We start from the raw sequence: 19214 nt of genomic DNA, 5'->3' as shown, positions 1-19214 counted from the left end.
AATCCTGATATGTTTTACAGTTCGAAAATTTGGAAGGATACTGTTCTCGATTAATCAAGGCAAAATATTGTGCTGAGCGTAGAGCATGTAATTCTAAATGAAGCAGCAACAATAAAAAGACCAAAATAAACATTGGAGCCATTCTTTCCTCTCTAGTAGTTGAATAAAGCGTCCATCATTGTGTAATTGGCTATGCAAATAGTAGTACAACCCAACTATGCAAAAATTCATCATCACAACTGACCTTCACAGTTCAAACCATCCAATTAATCGAAACTAAAAATAATTGCCAGAGTCAAGAAGGTACTTTTACTAAGGTCATAATGAAGCAAAATACCAAAAGATTCAACAAATCTACCACTGATTGATGGCATTTCAGATGATATCACGGGGCTAATAAGCCAAGCTAGCAGCACATACATGAAACCCAAGTCTGACTCGTCAACACTTCAGAAGTTTAGAGCTAAACAAGACACAGAAATTGGAATAGATTAAGACTCAAAAGGAACAGCCTAATTCATAAGTCTGCAAGTTAAGAACTAGAAGGACCCTTCTTTGCGGCCTCAGCTGCTGCCTTTTCTTCTTCAATCTCTGCAACTATGGCATCAATCTCAGATTCCTCAAGCTGATGCAAACCTATTTTCGTCATCACAGCAACTTCCAAGTTCTTTCCTCCACTTTCAACCACCTGAGAAATTTTTTGAACAAAGTCAGTCGCTAATATGGTAGCAATGATACAGACCTCCAGACTCAAAAGCATTTATTCGCTATTATCACATCCACCTTCAAAACTTAAAACAGATTGTACAAGATGATAGCAAAGTAGCAATGTCGAAACAATGTACAACATCAAGGCCAGGCTTCAGAACTACCAATTTCAAAGTATGAGTATGTATTACAGTATTAACTAATTGATTCAAAACATGCTCTAAAGATTAAGAATGTAGTGATCAAACTGTAATAATCACACGTCAGTTCCCCAAATTGTAAGTCAAACCATGACATTTTGGGTAGCTTTACCAAATATTTGACAGATATATTCAAAGGGATACCTCTAAATGATGGGACACATAAATATATAGATTTTACAGCTAAAATGAAGCAAGATCTAACCGGTTGAAGTTCATAATAATGTCACTACTTCCATATAAACATAAAAATTTCAAGACAACTTACTTCAAGCAGTGCACGAATAGCCAGCTTGACAGTTTCTTGCCCAGAAGTTTCTTTATAATTCTTCTCTAGAAATTCTCTTATTGAGTTAGAGTTTCTTCCAGTTGCATTAGCCTTCCAAGCTGAAAAGGTGCCAGATGGATCTGTCTGGTACAGTGCTGGTACATTAGTGTGTGGGTCGAATCCCACAATCAAAGTTGACAGCCCAAATGGTCTAACACCACCACTTTGGGTATACTTCTGCTGAAGTCCAGCAATGTAACGAGTTATATACTCAACTGTTACTGGATCTTCCAAGGTCAGCTTGTGGCTTTGACACTCAATACGTGCCCTGTTTATTAGAACACGAGCATCTGCTTTGAGCCCAGCACAAGCTAGAGCAATATGATCATCGAGGTTTACAATTTTTCTAACCGACCTGCAAATGAGAGGAACACAGTGTTTTATATATAACACAGAAGGCGTAAATTCATGCCTCTGCACTTTCAAAACGAATAAAGAAGAAACAGAGGCCTGATGTATGATGCCAGAGCAATTACAGTAGTAAAGAAATCTAAAACACTGAAGAAGGCCAGACATGATGACATTATGAGCATGTTTGGTAAGAGTTTTTTTATAAGTTGGAAACTAATTCAATTTAACTATTACTGTAAGTCTGTTACCAAGTGTTTGGTTAGAAGGTTTGGGTACCAATTACCATGGTTTCCACATATTTGTTAACTCCGTAAAACCTAAGGTAACTATTACCCTTACCCTCCTCAAACAAAAAGAAAGGGAGTTAGGTTTAACGTTTAAGTGATACTTTTCCGTGGTTAAACCAAACAAATGAAAAGGTAAGAGTTAAATGATTCTTTTCCTCCCTCTTATTTGTTCATTTCCACTCTGTTTTCTAAATTTCATACCAAACACCCCCTAAGAGGCAATACTCTGATAAACTATTACTTTATTGCCTTTGAGGCTTTGATCACACAACAAAGAGGCAAAATGCACAAGAAAATGAAGTGAATCGGACAATATATTCAATTGAAGAGCAAGAAAGCCAATAGCTGGAGCATATTAGTCCTAATGTACGTAGTATACAAGATTAAATATTTCATGGTTCAAACTTTTTAGCCTTCTATGAGAGCCTCATTGCACGTAATACGACTTTAACCTGCTAGCTACCCCATCAAAACCTATTCAATTTCAAATGTATTCAATTGAATCACTCCACTATGGAACAAAGCTCTATAGTGACCCGATGATATCCAAGATACCAATGATTCAATTATTAGAACAAACGAAGACACAAACATACATGAAATCAAACTCATACACTCGGATCACTCCACATCCATGAAATGAAGCTCTATAATGATCTATATATGCTTGGCACCAGTGATTCCACGTTTAGACACCAATGAAGATACAAGAATACATCAATATCTGTGTCTTACCAAGTTGTTGCCTTTCTCCCTCAAACGATCCAAATTACTTTAACAAAACCCAAGGAAAGATATTCCTTACGAGTAGTTACAGTTTGCAATTGTTCATCAATTCATGTACAATCAATCGAGTTAACCTAATCAGACAGATTTTCATGGTACGATACATAGAAAAAATCCGATAACACAACAATTTTGAAATTAAACATCAAAACATTTCCCCAAAATTAAGCAATCAAAATCACACAACCTAGCAAAAACAGATAAAACTCGTAAATTCCCCAAAATTAGGTCATAAATCTGAAATCATATAAATCATAGCTTAAACCCTAAATCACCCCCTTCCCCCATAAATCTCAAACCCTAAAACAAAAAACAATCAACATAAACAGATTAGAAAAGAGAGAAATCAACGAAAACCTGGAATCTTGAAGTTTAGCAGCAGATTTCTTCTCAACCCCAAGAACAACAGTATCGGTACCACGAACACCGACAGCAGCGTTACCCTTACGGACGGCTTCAAGCGCGTATTCGACTTGAAAGAGATGACCGTCAGGTGAGAAGACTGTAATAGCTCTGTCGTATCTCGCCATTGTTGAGTTTGTTGTTCAACTGTGTTTGGCTCACTTTCTCTCTCCTCTGAAAATGGAAGTTGATCGAGTGAGTGTGTGAATTTTTGGGAGAGATGAAGGTTTTCGTCTCCGTTGTTAATCGAAATGCTTTTTCAGAACTTGGGCAACAAGACACCCTTTTGATACTCTACTTTTGCTTTTTTCCTTTTTTTTTTTTTTCCTCTTTCATTAATCACTAGTTAGTGAAATTTTTTGTTAGAATTTGCAAAAATTTATCAATGCACAACAGCACAAGTGTTAAACGATAGATATAGATATATTTGCAAAAAATTTTTGTTAGAATTTGCAAAAATTTATCAATGCACAAGTGTTAAACGATAGATATAGATATATTTGCAAAAATTTTTTGTTAGAATTTGCAAAAATTTGCAAAAATTTGTTATATATATTTTAAACGATAGATATAGATATATTTAATTGTGCATTATAAGGAAATTTTCACATTTACTACTAGCAAAAGGACTCTGCTTCACATTTACTACCGCTTTAATTTTTTATTTTACTTTGCTACCACCTAAATCAAAGTTTGTTAAAAATCACTACCACTTGTCTTACACCGCTAGTATTTCCGTTACCACCACTCCTTCTCACCCACCAGCTGCCAATCCACCGCCACTGTTCAACATCAAACCCACCGCAACCATCACTCACCGTCCAGGCGTCCAGCCACCAGTCCTTCCCCACCCACTAGCTGCCCAAGCCACCGCCACCATCGCCTGAGCCCACTCCCTGCCCGTGACTCCGACCACCCAGCTTGTCGGCGCCGACGTCGCGTTCCCAACCCCTTCGAAAACCCGATCCCAGCCTCGATCTCAACCCCCTCTCTCCCCTCGAAAACCCCCTTGATCCCAGCCCCTCCTCGTCCCCCGTTCCCTTTTCTGGCAGCGTCGAAGGAGTTCCCTGCCACCCAAAACCACCCAAAGCGATACCCTAAAACTCGTTTAGGGTGGTTTCGGGCAGGGGGTTTAGGGTTAGGGTTGTCGGTTTTGGGTGGGGAAGGGGAGGGGTTCAATTCCAACCCAAATCGCCGGCGCCGGCCGTAGCTTTGGCCGCTGGCCGCCGGCAGGGGGAGGGGGGAGGGTGGCTGACGGGGAGGGGCTAAGGTTTTTTGGGTGGCTTGTTTTTATTTTTGTTTTTAATTTTTTAATTTTTTTTTAATAAAAACGAATTCCGTTAAGTGGTAGTGATTTTTAACAAACTCTGATTTAGGTGGTAGCAAAGTAAAATAAAAAATTAAAGTTGTAGTAAATGTGAAGCAGGGTCCTTTTGCTGGTAGCAAATGTGAAAATTTCCTTATAAAAAACATATGATATTTTAGGTTGCACTAAAATGGATACGGATACGGATACGGATAAAACGGATATAATATGAGTAATGATGAATGGTAGATTATGTAACATATAAAAAAACTGAACATTTACAATCTACTAGTATGGAATACGGAATATTAGGGTTCGTTTGGCACTGTGGTTTTCTGTTTTTTGTTTTTTATTTTTTATTTTTAAAAATCATATAATATTATTTGTCATATAATGAATCAGAAATTAGTTAAACTTATTAAAATCATGATAATTTTGAAAACTGACAACAGAAAAGTGAAAGCTCCTTTTTCTTGTTTCTTGTTTTTTGTTTTCTAAAAAATAGAAAACTGAAAACAAAAAATTAATGCCAAACAAGCTCTTATTTAACAGTTATTTTAGCCTTATAAGCTGTAGCTGTACGAGTAACAAACTAACAACATTTGAATAAGTACATAAAGCTATGCTACACAAATTGAAGGCGATGGTGGCCCTTTCATTGTAAATGCTTAGGGTAGTAGTATGAGACAGAATCAGAGAGAAGTGAGGTTTTGTGGATAAGTTTAGAATCCTATTCAATAAGAAAAGAATGAAAAACAAGGCTGCATCATTTCGATTAGGCCGTATTGTAAATTTTCAATTGATCAAACCAAAATCGTCTATGTTAAAAATGGGCTTTGAAAAAGCACAATCTTGGGCGAATCAAACATTCCAACCCCAAATTACTTTGCATTGAACATTATCAAAGCACAATCTTGGGCGAATCTCTTGTTTCACTCAAAAGTTACTTCTTCTTTCATGTCTACCCTCTAATGGCTCTAATCCTTTACTATTTACTCTAACTATTCTAATAGTGTAAAAGTGTTACCAAGTACGAACATAATTTTCTACAAGACTTTAAAATTAAATTTATATCGTGACAACTGTGACACGGTTTACGATTAACACATCATATCCATTCTTGCGACGAAAATGATATTCAAACCAATAATATGATCATTGAATAACTAGTGTGAAGCCACACATTGAGACAAATAACAAAAATGATTTTTTTTTTCAATGGTTAAAAAAATACCTTTCTTATCTAAGGTACTAAACATTTTCCTTTCCTCTACAACTGGTAAGGCATCAAACAAAACAACAATAGTTCAATTTGCAACTGTAATTCAAATAATAAAATCTTTACCCTTAATAATAAAATGGGCCAATATCTAAAGGGTTGCGACCGGACCCACAACAGGTCCAATCAGGATGTTCCTCAATTAAAGGCCTACACACTTCTCATAAATGCAAACAAGGTATTGAAATGAGATTACATATGTATACAGGTCAAATGCATTATTTACATTTTAAATCAGTTAACATTCAACTGTGCTAGTAATGCATACTTACCAGTATTTCACATTAAAGTTACAAAATTTACAGGATGTATGAAGGATCAATTATGTACACCTTTTGCTTTCTACAGAACATGCTAATAAGCTCAGTCACTACTGTTATTTTACTAGTATGACTGTATAAACCTGTGCTTGCTATAGGCTAACGCGATTCATCAGAATTGATGGGGTACAAAAAAAAAGCTCAAGCCGCTTTGCGGGTTAGTGATAGAATGGTAGATACCATAAGCTTGTAGTCAATTGGCTTTGTTAGATAAGCATCCATGCCCACCTCCAAGCATTTGGCCTCATCAGACGACATTGCGTGGGCTGTCAGTGCAACAATTGGAATGTGAACACTTGTTCCTGATTCCAATCTTCGAATCTCTTTCGTTGCTTCATAGCCATCCATCTGTGGCATCTGCACAGTCACAAGACAGTGTATTGTAGGAAATCAGAAACTTATTAACTATTACTGAATTCATTGGATAACCAGTATAGTTCAATGAAGTGTATTACCTGACAGTCCATCAGAATTAAGTCAAAAGGAGGGAAGTTCCGGCTTAGAGTTGGAGTTATACTTGCTGCTCCTTCGGGTAAGGGAGATGTTGTGCAGCATCCTTCTGCGTTTAGAGAGGATTTGAGAGTGTTTACTGCCTGTAATCCATCTCCAACAGCCATCACTCTAGCTCCTACTTTTTCCAGCATTATTGTAGCCACTCTCTGAAGAACTGGTGTATCTTCTGCTAGGAGGATTTTAATTCCTACTAGTGATTTATGTTCACTCGAATTCTTTGCAAAATGCACATCCTTCCTTTCTTCAGAGCTGCTGCTGATCAAAGTGTTTCTGTTGTCGTCAAAATCTCTCTGTCTGTCACGGCTACCTTCTGGAAAGCCATCTTCATCAAACTCAAGCAGATAGTTGTTTGCTGCTGATAATTGTGAGAATGATGGTTTTACACCCCTCTCCCTCTTCGTTGCCTCATTTTGACTTGCACTTCTAGAGCTCAAATGCCCAATATCTCCTTTATCAGAATCCTCAGAGTTAGAGGCATCATAATGAATTGGATCAACCTCGAGACATTCATGCATTTCCCCTTCTGTTGAATCGGAAGCACTTTCACTTTTTAACTGTACTTCAATATCCCTTTGCTTAATGACAGCTTCCAAAATCTGAATCATTTTTGACTTGTATAACGGTTTATTAACCATCAAAAAGTGCCTCTTTCTTCGAAGCTCTTTCTTGATAGAACTAGGTGTATCATGATTTAATATCCATGCAAACTTTGCTTTGTCTGCATATCTATTGAGGCAATTCAGCTGCTCCTTCCAGATATTGGTACTCAAGTCAAGCAAACCAATATCAACGACTATAATAATCTGTGACCGTTTAACATCCTTAGCAGTGAATAGTTCTATCTGGTTTTGTATGTCAATGAAATTGTCATCAGGTGGACCTTTGTCTTTAAAAATCCTTCTAAGCATCTGTGTTAGTTCATTCCAATCAGACGCTTGCAACGTAGAAACCCCCTTTTCATCTAGCCACTGGGACATAATTAATCTTCCTGTACTGCCACTTAGTGCAAGTAGTACCTACATACAGAAAATTTCAATTGTTCATGGAAAACTACAAACAGTTTATATTAATAAACAACTTATTCGATTAAAAACACTAATGAAGCTCTACGAGTACTGACCATCAAGTTATGGTCAGCAAGTTCTACTTGAATGTGCTGTTCAGGAATATTCGAGGAAGTGCCAAGAAGCAAGGATATCTGCATCAATGTCCCAGGCCCATTCTTCTCAACTATCTTTATATCTCCTCCCATCTTACGAACCTGTCATAAGGTTATAAGTCATCAGGAGGGTGGGTGGGCACAAAAGTATAGCGAGGTTGCATTTTTAATCTTGACAGCATCTCAAAAAGTAAAACACACAGATTTGTAAAAGCCACTAATGTTCTCAGAAAGTCATTTTCTTTCTGTTATGGCTTGGCAAAATTTCGGACAGGGGGGCTGAGGGGGGAGGGGCAGGAGCACTCACCAAGGTTCGTACAATGCAAAGGCCCAAACCAGTGCCACCATGCCTAAATATATAAGAGAACAAAAAAGAAAACCAATGTTCTACGTTAGAGACTTGACCGGTTAAAATGGTGACATTAATGTTATATAGTATCATACAGATAATTACATGTCAAGAGTCAGTAGGACTGTAGGAGGATCAAGTAAAATGCTCACATTCTTGTAGTTGATGGGTCAGCTTGCTCAAAGCTTTCAAATACAGATTCCCATTTATTTGGATTGATACCTGATCAAAGGAGAGTTAAATCAACGCAGTTAGTAAGATAAAGACGAGTAACATATAGTGAAATTAGAATGATCTAAACTTTCAAGTAGATTATTGGGTACACACCGCAGCCAGTGTCCTCTACTTCAAACCAAAGTCTCACTTTGTTTTCTTTTTTGTACGGGTTTTTCATGAAAGATCCCAGTTGCTTTGACTTCATCATTGGAGAAGAGCCTTGATTGAAGCCAAGCCTTCCTGTGTTACTGCTAGTACCAGGTTTTTCGCACCATCCTCTTAAGATTATGTAGCCAGCTGCAAGGGAAATGAAAAACATTTGAGTTATATTACTGTTGCATCTGATCTGTAGAAGTATTCTCTGCTTAAAGAAATACTAATATCATCATAAAACAAAGTTGTACTTACATGTTGTGAACTTGATAGAATTACTGATAAGATTTGCGAATATTTGAACCACTCGAGCAGAATCTCCTCGAAGCAACTTAGGCATGTCATCTGAAAAGCAATAGGTAAAACAAGGTATCCTTTAGAAAAATCAGGGTGTTCTGAGTATACTGACAGTAAAATAACTGTATATGCAAGTACGCAACACATTTTACTTTAATTGCTTACATCACAAAGGGAAGATTAACTAGTTGTACATTCATACCTGAGAGATCTAAAAGAGTTTCTACATGGTGGTTGATACACTGAACTGAAAATATGTCAATAAGTCCTTCAAGTTCTCTGCCCATATTGAATTCTGCTTCTTCGAGCACCAGTTTCCCAGATTCAACCTGTTTTTTACAAAAATTATAAAATTTTCAGAATGTGGGCTCAAGCATCACGGATTATATCCTGAACAAACTTTACAAAAATTCTGTATCTTCAGAATATCTAGGATAGTTCAGTCTCTGAGACTAACACTATACATAATAGATTTCAACCATTAGATAGGCAATCTGCTTGAATGTTAGTTACCTTACTGAGGTCCAAAATGTTGTTAAGAAGACGGAGGAGTGCATTTGAACATTTTCGAATCTGAGAAACAGTTGCATGTTGCTCATTTGTGAGACAATCATCAGAAATTAGAATATCCAGCAACCCAATCACAGCAGCCATAGGGGTTCGCAGCTCATGGCTGTTACACACAGAATCAAACTTTTACTTTTCAAAATATACAATTCAACAACCACAAAGACACTTACATTTTACAGAACACTATACCAATTTAAGTCAAGTAATGGCAGCACATTTGACATTGAAACTTTGCAAGGTTTCATGTATAAGTACTAAAACTTGCCTCATGTTTGCAAGAAACTGGCTTTTGTAATTGCTTGATGCTTCTGCCCGTCTCCTTGCATCTAGTTGGTTTATCAGTTCTTCTCTAAGTTTCATTTCCTTTGATACTCCATTAGTCAATATTAATATGCAAATACATCCGATTACCAGGATACAGACAGAAGCACATATAAGTATCACCAATGTTTTATAAGCTCTGTGATCCACCTTCCCCATTATATATTCCCTAGGGATGAGAATTACACCCACCTGCATACAAAATTTTATGTTGCACTTAAATCATACTGAAACAATCAATGGCTCAAAGTCTCAATAGTTACCGAGTTCTTACCATAGGAAGTCGTTTCAAATTTAAGAAAAACGAGTCAATGTAATATTTCTTGCCTCCAAGCTTGATATCCTCTTCATGAACTCCATAGCTCGGAGGAAACTTGTTTGAATACTCCTTTTGTAACCACTGAGCACCCTGCCGTATGATATCATCTTCTGAATCAACAGCCCTTACGAGCTTAGGGCCTTTTGTTGAATTATTCAAGAGAGGGGCATTAGTAGAAGTGGCAAGCAGAAAACCCTCTTGGGAGGTAAGGTATATGTGACCACTATGAGCCTCTACAAGCTCTTTCATCAACTGTCCGACACTATACAATGCAGTCGTAACACCCACAACAGCAACTATACTCTCATTGGAAGGGTCCCATACAGGCAGTGCAGCAGAAAGCAAAGGTGAACCTGTATGCTTGCTCACTGATACATGCCACGAAGCAACTCCATCAGGTACTTGTGAAGGTCCAGCAACATTTATCAAGTCGTCAGGAGGAATTTGCTCTTGCTTTCCTATCTTCTCACCACTGACAGGATCAAGTAGCTCGCGGTACCAGATTGCAGAAAGGTTTCCTTGTATTGACTGATCATTCCAAAGCTGATGAGAAGAAACCTTGCTCACTTCATAGGAGGCAGCACTGATAGAATAATTTGCAAGATCAGAATAGATGTAGAATGTTTTGTTGTTTCTATGATCTCTATGGAAAGCCTGGATGAACCCGTTTCTATAATTTATTGTCATTGAATTGAGTGCTTTATGACTTGCAAATAGCGCCCACATTACATCCTTCATCATTTGATATAACTGCAGATTACAAGTTATTATTTGCAAAAATTAGTAGCAAGATTTAGTAAACTCAAACTTTACAAAGAGGAAGAAGAGATGAAAGTAAAAAGTTTGACAGTCAACCTCAACTTGGTTTTCTTGAACTACTGGCTTGCTGTTGTACTTTTTGAAGATAAGCTCTGAGAGATTAACCTGTGCTGTTGTTACCTCAACTGTGGAGTTAACTATATTCCACATTCGTAACAAGGGACGTTGAAGAAGCTCATAACGAAGTCCAGAAGCAAGGTTATCCAAGGATTTTGTAGTGTAGACGCGAGTAAAGTGCCATGTTAGTATTGTTAGCATCCCTATCAAAATTGCCAGAAGGGCCTGCAAGAGACAAAAACAAGAAATAAACCAATAATAACAAGATTTAATAAAATGCCTTGCAAAATCTGACAACTTTCATGAATGCGATATAAAGGTGAATATCAAGCTTTTACATACCATAATAGCAAGGCGGACCACAAACACACTATAATATGATGACAAGCAATCAGAGCTAGCATACTGAAACTCCTCCTCGACATCACCTCTAAGACGCCTTCTTAGTCTCAGAGTCGGACTTCCTTTACAAGTGCTACCAAAACATAAGAATCTACTAATGAATGCATTTTTCCTAGGAGATTCAACCGGTGGTGTCTTTGGTGAAGACGGTTCTGATGAAGCTTTGTTTGAATTTTCCGCCATTGAAATTGAAATTCTTGTACACTCACTAAGAAAAACACTCAACTCAGCCCATTAAATGTTTTAGAATTGTACTTAGAACAATTGAGTACAAAAATTTATTTCTTATCCTTTTTTCTCTGCTTGGAAGATGACATAAGCTGTTGCTTCTGAAGTGGAGAGCTAAAAATGGTGGCTATCTTACTCATCCACAATCAGAATTCCTTCCAATATAATATGACCATTGCACCATATTGTACAGAAATTTCAGTAAAACAACAAAATTCATAACACGATATAATTAAATATATAAAAATACTTTCATGATTGAATATTATAGATGAAAAAGGTCCAAAAATAAGTGGCTATAGAACTTTGTCTTAATGAAGAGACCAAACTTTTAGATAGAGACTGATTTTACATTTTTTAGAACAGACTAAAAGTAGTGAAAAGTACCCTATCTGTCAATTATTCTTCTCCAAAGCTGGTAGTAAATCATGTACTATAATATGTACTAAACACTTGGATAACTTGAATTATATATAATGGGTCCCCAAGATCGGGATTCTCTCCAGTAATTGGACGGTCTAGTAAAATTAAAGCGGGTTTTTTTTTAAAAAAATAAAATAAAATAAAATAATTTACTCCGTAGTTATTACTTATTAGATGGTCCAATATCGGGAGAAAATCCTCTTGGATGCCCTGCCCTGCTTTTATTTATTGTGAAGAGATGAAAGTGCACATATGTTTTACAATAAGGTGTAAAAAGAAACGTGCTTTAGTAAAAACAAGACAGGTAAAACTTACGTAAGAAGACCAAATCACCTTTTTCTCATTTCCTAAAGAGATAAAGACATCCCATGAAAGAACACAGAGGTAGGACAGGATTAGATGACATCCATGTTATATAATTAGGATTATAATTTAAGACTAGTGGGGCGGCTTATGGAAATCGACAGGCCAAGGCATGTAAGTGTATGACTCCATAGGCCCTGGGTATGTCACGTAACATTATCGACGCCACGACGATGACAAATCCAGTGAACCTACAGCATGAGAAACTAACCCATCAAATGTATGATTAAGTATTGCAACTGCAGAAATTGTTTACTTGTGAAGCTTCCTAAATGGGGTTCTAATAGATCTCCACAATATTTCTATACTATTACCATCTCATCAAAGAGTCAAACTTATCCTTAATATGACATAGAATATGTTCTACTTCTACAAATATTATCTACATAATAATACTCCATATATTCTAGTGAGCTTTAAACAGTTCATTTCATACTCCTTTAGAACCAATAAACAAGGTAAATCACCTTTTTATCCCAATCAAACTCGCTCAACTCAAAAGAAAAAAAAAAGATACGAAGTACTAGATTTTCTTATAAAATCCAATCATATACCATTATTGCTTTTGATACATGACAAATTTTTCCGAACATTGAAATAGTATACACGAGTATTAATTCCGTACAAGGGCGAATGCATTATTTATAATACAATCTGATTATCCGATTCTGCACTTTGTATACAAGAAAAGAGTTGTTATTGGGTGGCTCAGAAAGAGAGAGTAAAGGATTAAAGGTAGTGATGGGTAGTGGTGCAAACTGCAGAAACAAGAAACAAAATGCATGTATTTAAAATACAAAACTATACAATACGAGCCAAAGTACATACAAGAATAAATGAATAATTGATAGATTACACGTAACAAAGCAAACTTTTATGTGCCTTAGATTAAATTGGAATCTGAAATTTACTACTGTATGACCAACAAATATCATTCCTAGTGCGCCACTACATGAAAAAAAATGTTGCATTAATTATTGTAATTTATTCACTTTTAAGAACAATTATTTAATTATGTGATTATCAGCTAGCTTAACTAGTACATTACTCTGTAATATATTGCGGAGCATTCTAACGATAGAAGGTCAAATCTCGTCTATTATTGCCTTAACGATTCCTAATCACTAGATAACTAGTGTCATTATTCAAACCAATTTATGAAAGCCAAGCAACTGCACAGTAGATGTCCACAACTGAAGGTAACTGGGTGCAGCTGTCTTTGCAAAATCAATCACAGTCGTCCAATTGTCTGGGAGGAAAATGCATGATCAAATTTTATTGGTTTCTAGTAGTTCAAAAAAGAAAATAAAAATTTATTGGTTTCTACCAAACAAATCCTTAAAAGTTCCCAATTGGTTCTATAATACCAATCAAAATACACCATAATAAAAATTAATGTGGTGTGATCTTATCCCATGCTTCATGTTGGTGGGTGACATTTAATACATGTGTATGAAGCAGAGGTGCTCTTCTATGTCTGAGCCCCATATTGCCCTGTCTCTAAAACCTAACAAGAGTCACAAAAAGTTCCCCACGTACAATAAATACGAAATACTAGTACTATTTTTGGTGTAAATTAAAGAGAGCCACAAACATAGACAAGATTCGATCCCAGGCCAAGAATATAACCTCCAAGACATAACCAACTAAGATAGTTTACATCCACACAAATACAACCATATATAATCGAACTGTTGATCTCTGATGCATGTAATACCACTGCAAATATGAACCAGAGAAAATCTTAGGTACCTCATAATTCAGCAACATAAAAAACAAAACAAGTGAAATTCCTCAGTGCAGGACCTCATATACAAGAAAAATAATCAGCAAGTAAAATTTTAATTACAGGAATCACTTGCAAGCACCAATTTAATTCCTCAGCGCAGGACCTCGTATACAAGAAAAATAATCAGCAAGTAAAATTTTAATTACAGTAATCACTTGCAACAACCAATTTCAAGATGATGTTCTGTTATAAAACAAAGAAATCAAGCCATGGATACAAAGCTACAAGAATAAGCTAGTCTATAACAAAAACAGAGCTTCAAAACTCAAGGACTATATTACAGATACAAGTATACAGCTCAGTTCATACATAAGTGGATAAAGGGTCTCCCAGGCAAAGCAAGAATCATTTCGAGCCCTTTTGAGATTTCATTTCACGAGCAGCTTCTTTAACAGCAGTTTTGGCTAGAGTGGTAGGTTTAAGGACACTCTTAGGATTCAAGGCTTTCCGGATCTTGAACACAGTCCAAGCAGTACCAATGGCATGCCCAGCTGCACCGAGCCCTTCATGTGTTGCATTACCAGCTTCCTCTCCATATCTGCTTTGAAACACAAAAGGCATCATTTACAACTATTTCTCCCCCATATATATTCTAACGACCAAGAGGTGGATTATTTTTAGCTTATATAATATTTCATTGAAGTCCATAGACGAAGGACAGCTAAGAAGCTAAACTGACATTTGACCTCCCTACCTTCTTTCTTTCCCTTTAACTTTTTTAGTTGGGACCGCAGGGGGGGGGGGGGGGGGGGAGTGGTCTATGTATGGTTCTTCACAAGCAAAAGCCAAGTATGTAAATTAAATGAGTTCCCTTCTAGTCAGTCTCGCACTTTAACTCAACTCAACCAGCTACAGTTTGCTCCTTATCTCCAGGCTCCAGCAACACAAAAGAATTAGGTGATTAAGGGAAGCATTTTTAATCAGTAAGGAATGACATGCCTCCATCAGAGATGTCTAATTAGATGACACTAAGTGAATGAAACATACATGTGTTCTTTCCAACAATTAGTTCTATCAGGATTCAGCAATTAGCCTTCTCTACTTAGTACATGGCCACTCATATTCTCCGGTTAAAGAGTGTCTTGCTCCTAATAGCATGCATACTTCACAAGCAACCAGTTGTCTTGTGCATCACATTATATAGAATAAGTGAATCCTCAGAGGCTCAGAAAGTATACCAAGGTCAATTCAAACTAAGAAGATGAGAACATGACAAAGGAATCCCGAGATAAAGAGGTTTTGAAAAGCTAAAAACTGTATGAAAATTTCTCCGATTAGTCAGGGGGGAAAAAGTGAGCACTTACTTGTGTGTCACCAGTCCAGTTGTCACAGTAGATGATGTTGACATGACATTTTTTCCAGCTACTTCAACGGCATCACATATTCTATCTGTTAAGAAAACAAAATATACGACTTAATTAAATACACACTACTATCAAAACAAGCCCAAAGTCATTATATTAAGTCATCTTAACACGCAGCAAGAATGGCAAGTTCAATGGAGAAATAGTTTGCATTGACAGCTTAAAGTCTTAAACAGGCCCACCCCTCAAATAAACAAAAAGTATATCATATGTGCCAGTAAACATTCAGACCAGTAAGACTGAACAATGACCTATGTAAATAATTCTATTACTCCAGAAGAAACAGAGAAGAAAACACACCGCAATGATTGATCTAGAATTGGCATAAAACATGAATGCTTCAACTGACATAAAAAGACAACATTGAAAAAAAAAAGTATTATCACCGGAATAAATATTCATCAAGCACATAAGAGATGCAATATCAGCTAACAGAATAGAAATTGTGAGACATATTTTGAGCCATTGATGCTACATTGCTACAATGGTGTCATGGATCTAAGTAACCCACACACCAATCTGGGGTCAGACCTCCACTTCGGTCAAACCCGGCCTGGTCAACCACCTTTAGTGGTGTATACGAGGCACAAAGGGAGGAGCAAGCATGGGCAGCTTGACCATTTTAGTATAAGTATGGTAGTTTGAGTAGTGGGAAGATTAGGCAGAAATTGAGTGAACCTCTTGAGAGACTTGTAGCCTCAAGCTACTAGAGAGATTTGTAGCCTAAAGCTACTGAGAGATTCATAACCTCAATTTATGACTATCCTTAGGTAATCCAACCTTTAATCAATCAAATGTTCAAGCTTTTAGCCTTAAATTAATATTAATTGTGCTTAATTAAATCAGTAGAATCCAGTCTATAACAAATGGCTTTAATAATCATCAGGAGAACCTGCACTGCTGCAAACAGTGGAAAACTATGACTATACTGTGTTTGGATAATTAAAGGGGAAGGAAAAGAAGGGGGGGGGGGGGGGGGGGGGGGGGGGGGGGAGAGAGAGAGAGAGAGAAGAGGAGGGGAAGGAAGAATGGTGAGTTTTCCCTCCAAATCTCTCCCTTGTTGGAGGGATAAATTTCTTGCAATTTAATCCCTTCATTTCTCTCCCCTCCACTTCCCTTCCTTCCTCATTTGTTACCCAAATGAATGATACCTCATCTCTCCATTTCCCTTTCCCTTCCTATCCCTCCATTTCCTTCAATCCAAACACACAGTAAGGCTTTAAAAACAATTTCAAGAAGCACTTTCTACAGAAAAATTCGCATCAAACACAGATCATGATGTTACATTCAGTCAACAAAAATTCTGAAGAATTATACTAGAAATTTACTGAAGGAACAGAGTAATGTCAAAGAATAAAAACAGGCAAAAACTAAAACAGGCAAGGGAACTTACTGAATCCATCCAAAGAGGCCAAGACCATTTCTCCAGGCAATAGACTGAAGAATTTCTTTCCTACTTTTGAGTTTGCAACTGAACTTGTGAAAAATCCAGATACTTTAACAACCCCAGACAGCACTCCAGTTGCCACCTGCTTGGTCATTTTTGTCATCCTCTTCACCCTATAAGACAAGCAAAGCATATTCATTGACTATGTTAGATTGTCAGATACCACTAATGACCTAAAGTTGAAAAATAGGTATCAGAAATCTTCATTTAATAAAACCAAAACTTAGGTATAGCGAACTGAACAGTAACAATTAAAGCTTGCACCTTTAATTCATTTTTTGAAAAATATAACACACACACACACAAACACACAATCCATGCCAGACTTGGGTTGACTATCATGATTGCATGTTTTTCTACATAGCCCTGTTAGGTTCATTGTGGGTTGCATTTTACACATTGTTTTCTTGTGTTGAAAATGTTTTTTTGCCAAACTTCTTCTCATTTTCGGAACATACGTCACATTTCAAACCTCATTTCTTACTTTCCTCCTCTATCCCCCTCCATCTCTCTTCTTCCTTTCATTTTCTAATTTATACACAAGGAAACAAAAGTAAAGTGAAGCTTGAAAGTCAATTTCCACTGATATAATTTCCATGCAAGGTAAAACAGTATATATTATTCCGTACTCATTGTTCCATAGTGCATACACAAAACATACAAAAGTTCTTCAATTAGCAGCATCCTTAATATAAGAGGAAATAGCCCCATCACCCTTCTACATGTTAAGCTACTTTCTTCCACTGACCATCTTATAGTTAAAAAATAATTCAACATTGATAATTTTTTCGATACCTAATCCTGTAATCTAGTAAAGGCACTTTCTAACAAAACAGTTTCAAATGAAGACAATTGAACATGTCATCAACTAAACTAAGAATCAAAGATATAAAGTAATAACAGAAACTTACTTAAGATGCCAACTACAATTGTACATAAACAAATAAACAGTACATAGAACAATTCTTAGAACAGTACAAACAGGTAATATAGACAAAATTGTTAGGCATAAGAAGTTAAAAAAAAAATAGCTTAATTTAAAAAATCAAACCTTTTGATCCTCTTCAAAGTATTCTTATCAACCTCCTTCTTCTCAGCAGGATCAAGCCTCTTCTTCATCACTTCATGCCCCCATTTCAACCGATCAACAGTGATATCCCCACACCACAAAATCCCCTTGATCACATGCCCTGACCCGGCCGCAATAAACTTGGCAGCAGACCCACTATACTCCTCCACATTGGGCGCCAATGTCGTCCAATACGCCCCACAACTCCGCTCCATCGCTGCTTTCTTTTTCTCATCACACTTCAATTCCTGCGGCGAAATCTCACCAGCAACACCCACTCCCGCCAAATCTCCCCTACTCTTCTCCGAAACGCTCTGCACCGTAAAATTCCCGAAACCATCGAAAATAGCATCTAATTCCCTCAGCAAACTCTCTTGCCCCTTTGAAGCAAAACTCAATCCGTAATTCAAAACATCATCTGATTTTTCTTTGGAACCCGAATCCGAATCAGAAAGAGAGAAAAAATAATGCGAATCATCAACTTTGACAATCGCTTCTTCCTTCACCAACGGCCATTGCACCTCCTCCGAAACACAAGCGAAAACAGCGACAGTATTTACCCCTTGACGAATGCGGCGAACCGTGAAATCGCCGATTCCAAGCTCAACACTGTACTTCTTATCAATTAGATGAACAACCGCACCTGGAACAGTTATTAAGGTTTCTTCAACGGGTTCGGGTTCAAGCTCAGGTGGAGCGGATGGAGTACCAGGAACAGAATCAGGGTTAGGGTTAGGGTTAGGGTTAGGATTGGGATTAGGGTTTCGATGATAATCATCGGGAAATAGATTATCGACGAGATCTGACATATGAAGAGTTGGGTAAAGAGAATTAGAAGATTGGGAATTAGGGTTAGGGTTAGGAGTTTGATTGTACAAAAAAGGGGATGAAGAATTGGGGTTAGATTGATCAATATCAGGGTATAATGAAGATCGACGATTGGGGAGTTCTTGAGACGCCATTGTTGTTGTGATGAAGAAGAAAGTGAGAGAAAAGTGAAAGTGGGGGGTATATAAAGGTAGATGAAGGAAGAAGGAAGAAGGAAGAAGGAAGCTTAATGGCGAAGGTGCAGAGGAGAGAGAAAATACAGTTGACGTGGGGAGTCCGCGTAAGGGAGACAGTTTTTTTTGGTTTGATTTATTGTTGGGAATTGTACAGCTCCCGCGCTCGCACCGTTAAGATTTACCGTAAATCCATACCGAGTTGTTTGAGTTACCGAGCTGTCGAAGTGACAATTGGATTGTTCGAGTCGGATCGGGTTGGTAGTTCGGATATTACTACTTTCATTGATTAAAGTAGAATGTGATTGAATTTTAACTAAATTGAATAAGAAGTTCGAATCAATTTTTTTAAATAGGATTGAATTTGATTGAATTTTTATTTTATTTT

The 19214-nt window shown here is 37.1% G+C and overlaps 3 protein-coding genes across 3 annotated transcripts; all 3 read right to left on the bottom strand.

The window, feature by feature from the left end:
• Window positions 1-286: 286 nt before the first annotated feature.
• On the bottom strand, window positions 287-3319 carry LOC145562133 (proteasome subunit alpha type-7-like). The gene is made up of 3 exons (XM_081622319.1): window positions 3018-3319; window positions 1177-1591; window positions 287-688 (listed from the first exon to the last, which is right to left on the bottom strand). Exons 1-3 carry the CDS (start codon window positions 3188-3190, stop codon window positions 533-535), a joined length of 744 nt encoding a protein of 247 aa, XP_081478445.1. The 5' UTR covers window positions 3191-3319; the 3' UTR covers window positions 287-532.
• Window positions 3320-5720: 2401 nt separating this feature from the next.
• On the bottom strand, window positions 5721-11634 carry LOC145563370 (histidine kinase 1-like). Its single transcript, XM_081623816.1, has 13 exons — window positions 11083-11634; window positions 10720-10965; window positions 9820-10614; window positions 9490-9737; window positions 9168-9327; window positions 8857-8983; window positions 8613-8702; window positions 8316-8501; window positions 8141-8210; window positions 7947-7989; window positions 7601-7741; window positions 6423-7496; window positions 5721-6324 (listed from the first exon to the last, which is right to left on the bottom strand). The coding sequence occupies exons 1-13, from the start codon at window positions 11323-11325 to the stop codon at window positions 6109-6111; spliced, it is 3639 nt and encodes a 1212-aa protein (XP_081479942.1). The 5' UTR covers window positions 11326-11634; the 3' UTR covers window positions 5721-6108.
• Window positions 11635-14054: 2420 nt separating this feature from the next.
• Window positions 14055-18937, bottom strand: LOC145562132 (protein EARLY-RESPONSIVE TO DEHYDRATION 7, chloroplastic-like). The gene is made up of 4 exons (XM_081622318.1): window positions 17808-18937; window positions 16703-16869; window positions 15250-15334; window positions 14055-14483 (listed from the first exon to the last, which is right to left on the bottom strand). Exons 1-4 carry the CDS (start codon window positions 18785-18787, stop codon window positions 14291-14293), a joined length of 1425 nt encoding a protein of 474 aa, XP_081478444.1. The 5' UTR covers window positions 18788-18937; the 3' UTR covers window positions 14055-14290.
• Between the last annotated feature and the right edge of the window lie 277 nt (window positions 18938-19214).

The sequence above is a fragment of the Chenopodium album genome, chromosome 10, assembly GCF_948465745.1.
Source record: "Chenopodium album chromosome 10, dcCheAlbu1.1, whole genome shotgun sequence".
NCBI lineage: Eukaryota > Viridiplantae > Streptophyta > Magnoliopsida > Caryophyllales > Amaranthaceae > Chenopodium > Chenopodium album.
Note: the sequence above shows the minus strand (reverse complement) of the source record. Positions and strands in the feature narration are given on the sequence as shown.

Coding starts and splice junctions, on each gene's coding strand:
- LOC145562133 (XM_081622319.1), bottom strand. CDS start 3,190: ATGGCGAGATACGACAGAGCTATTACAGTCTTCTCACCTGACGGTCAT. Junction 1,592..3,017: donor GCTAAACTTCAAGATTCCAG/GTTTTCGTTGAT, acceptor TCTCATTTGCAG/GTCGGTTAGAAAAATTGTAA. Junction 689..1,176: donor CTATTCGTGCACTGCTTGAA/GTAAGTTGTCTT, acceptor AAAATTTCTCAG/GTGGTTGAAAGTGGAGGAAA.
- LOC145563370 (XM_081623816.1), bottom strand. CDS start 11,325: ATGGCGGAAAATTCAAACAAAGCTTCATCAGAACCGTCTTCACCAAAG. Junction 10,966..11,082: donor TGGTCCGCCTTGCTATTATG/GTATGTAAAAGC, acceptor TGTCTCTTGCAG/GCCCTTCTGGCAATTTTGAT. Junction 8,703..8,856: donor AACTCTTTTAGATCTCTCAG/GTATGAATGTAC, acceptor ATTGCTTTTCAG/ATGACATGCCTAAGTTGCTT.
- LOC145562132 (XM_081622318.1), bottom strand. CDS start 18,787: ATGGCGTCTCAAGAACTCCCCAATCGTCGATCTTCATTATACCCTGAT. Junction 15,335..16,702: donor GGCCTCTTTGGATGGATTCA/GTAAGTTCCCTT, acceptor TTTTCTTAACAG/ATAGAATATGTGATGCCGTT. Junction 14,484..15,249: donor ACTGGACTGGTGACACACAA/GTAAGTGCTCAC, acceptor GTTTCAAAGCAG/ATATGGAGAGGAAGCTGGTA.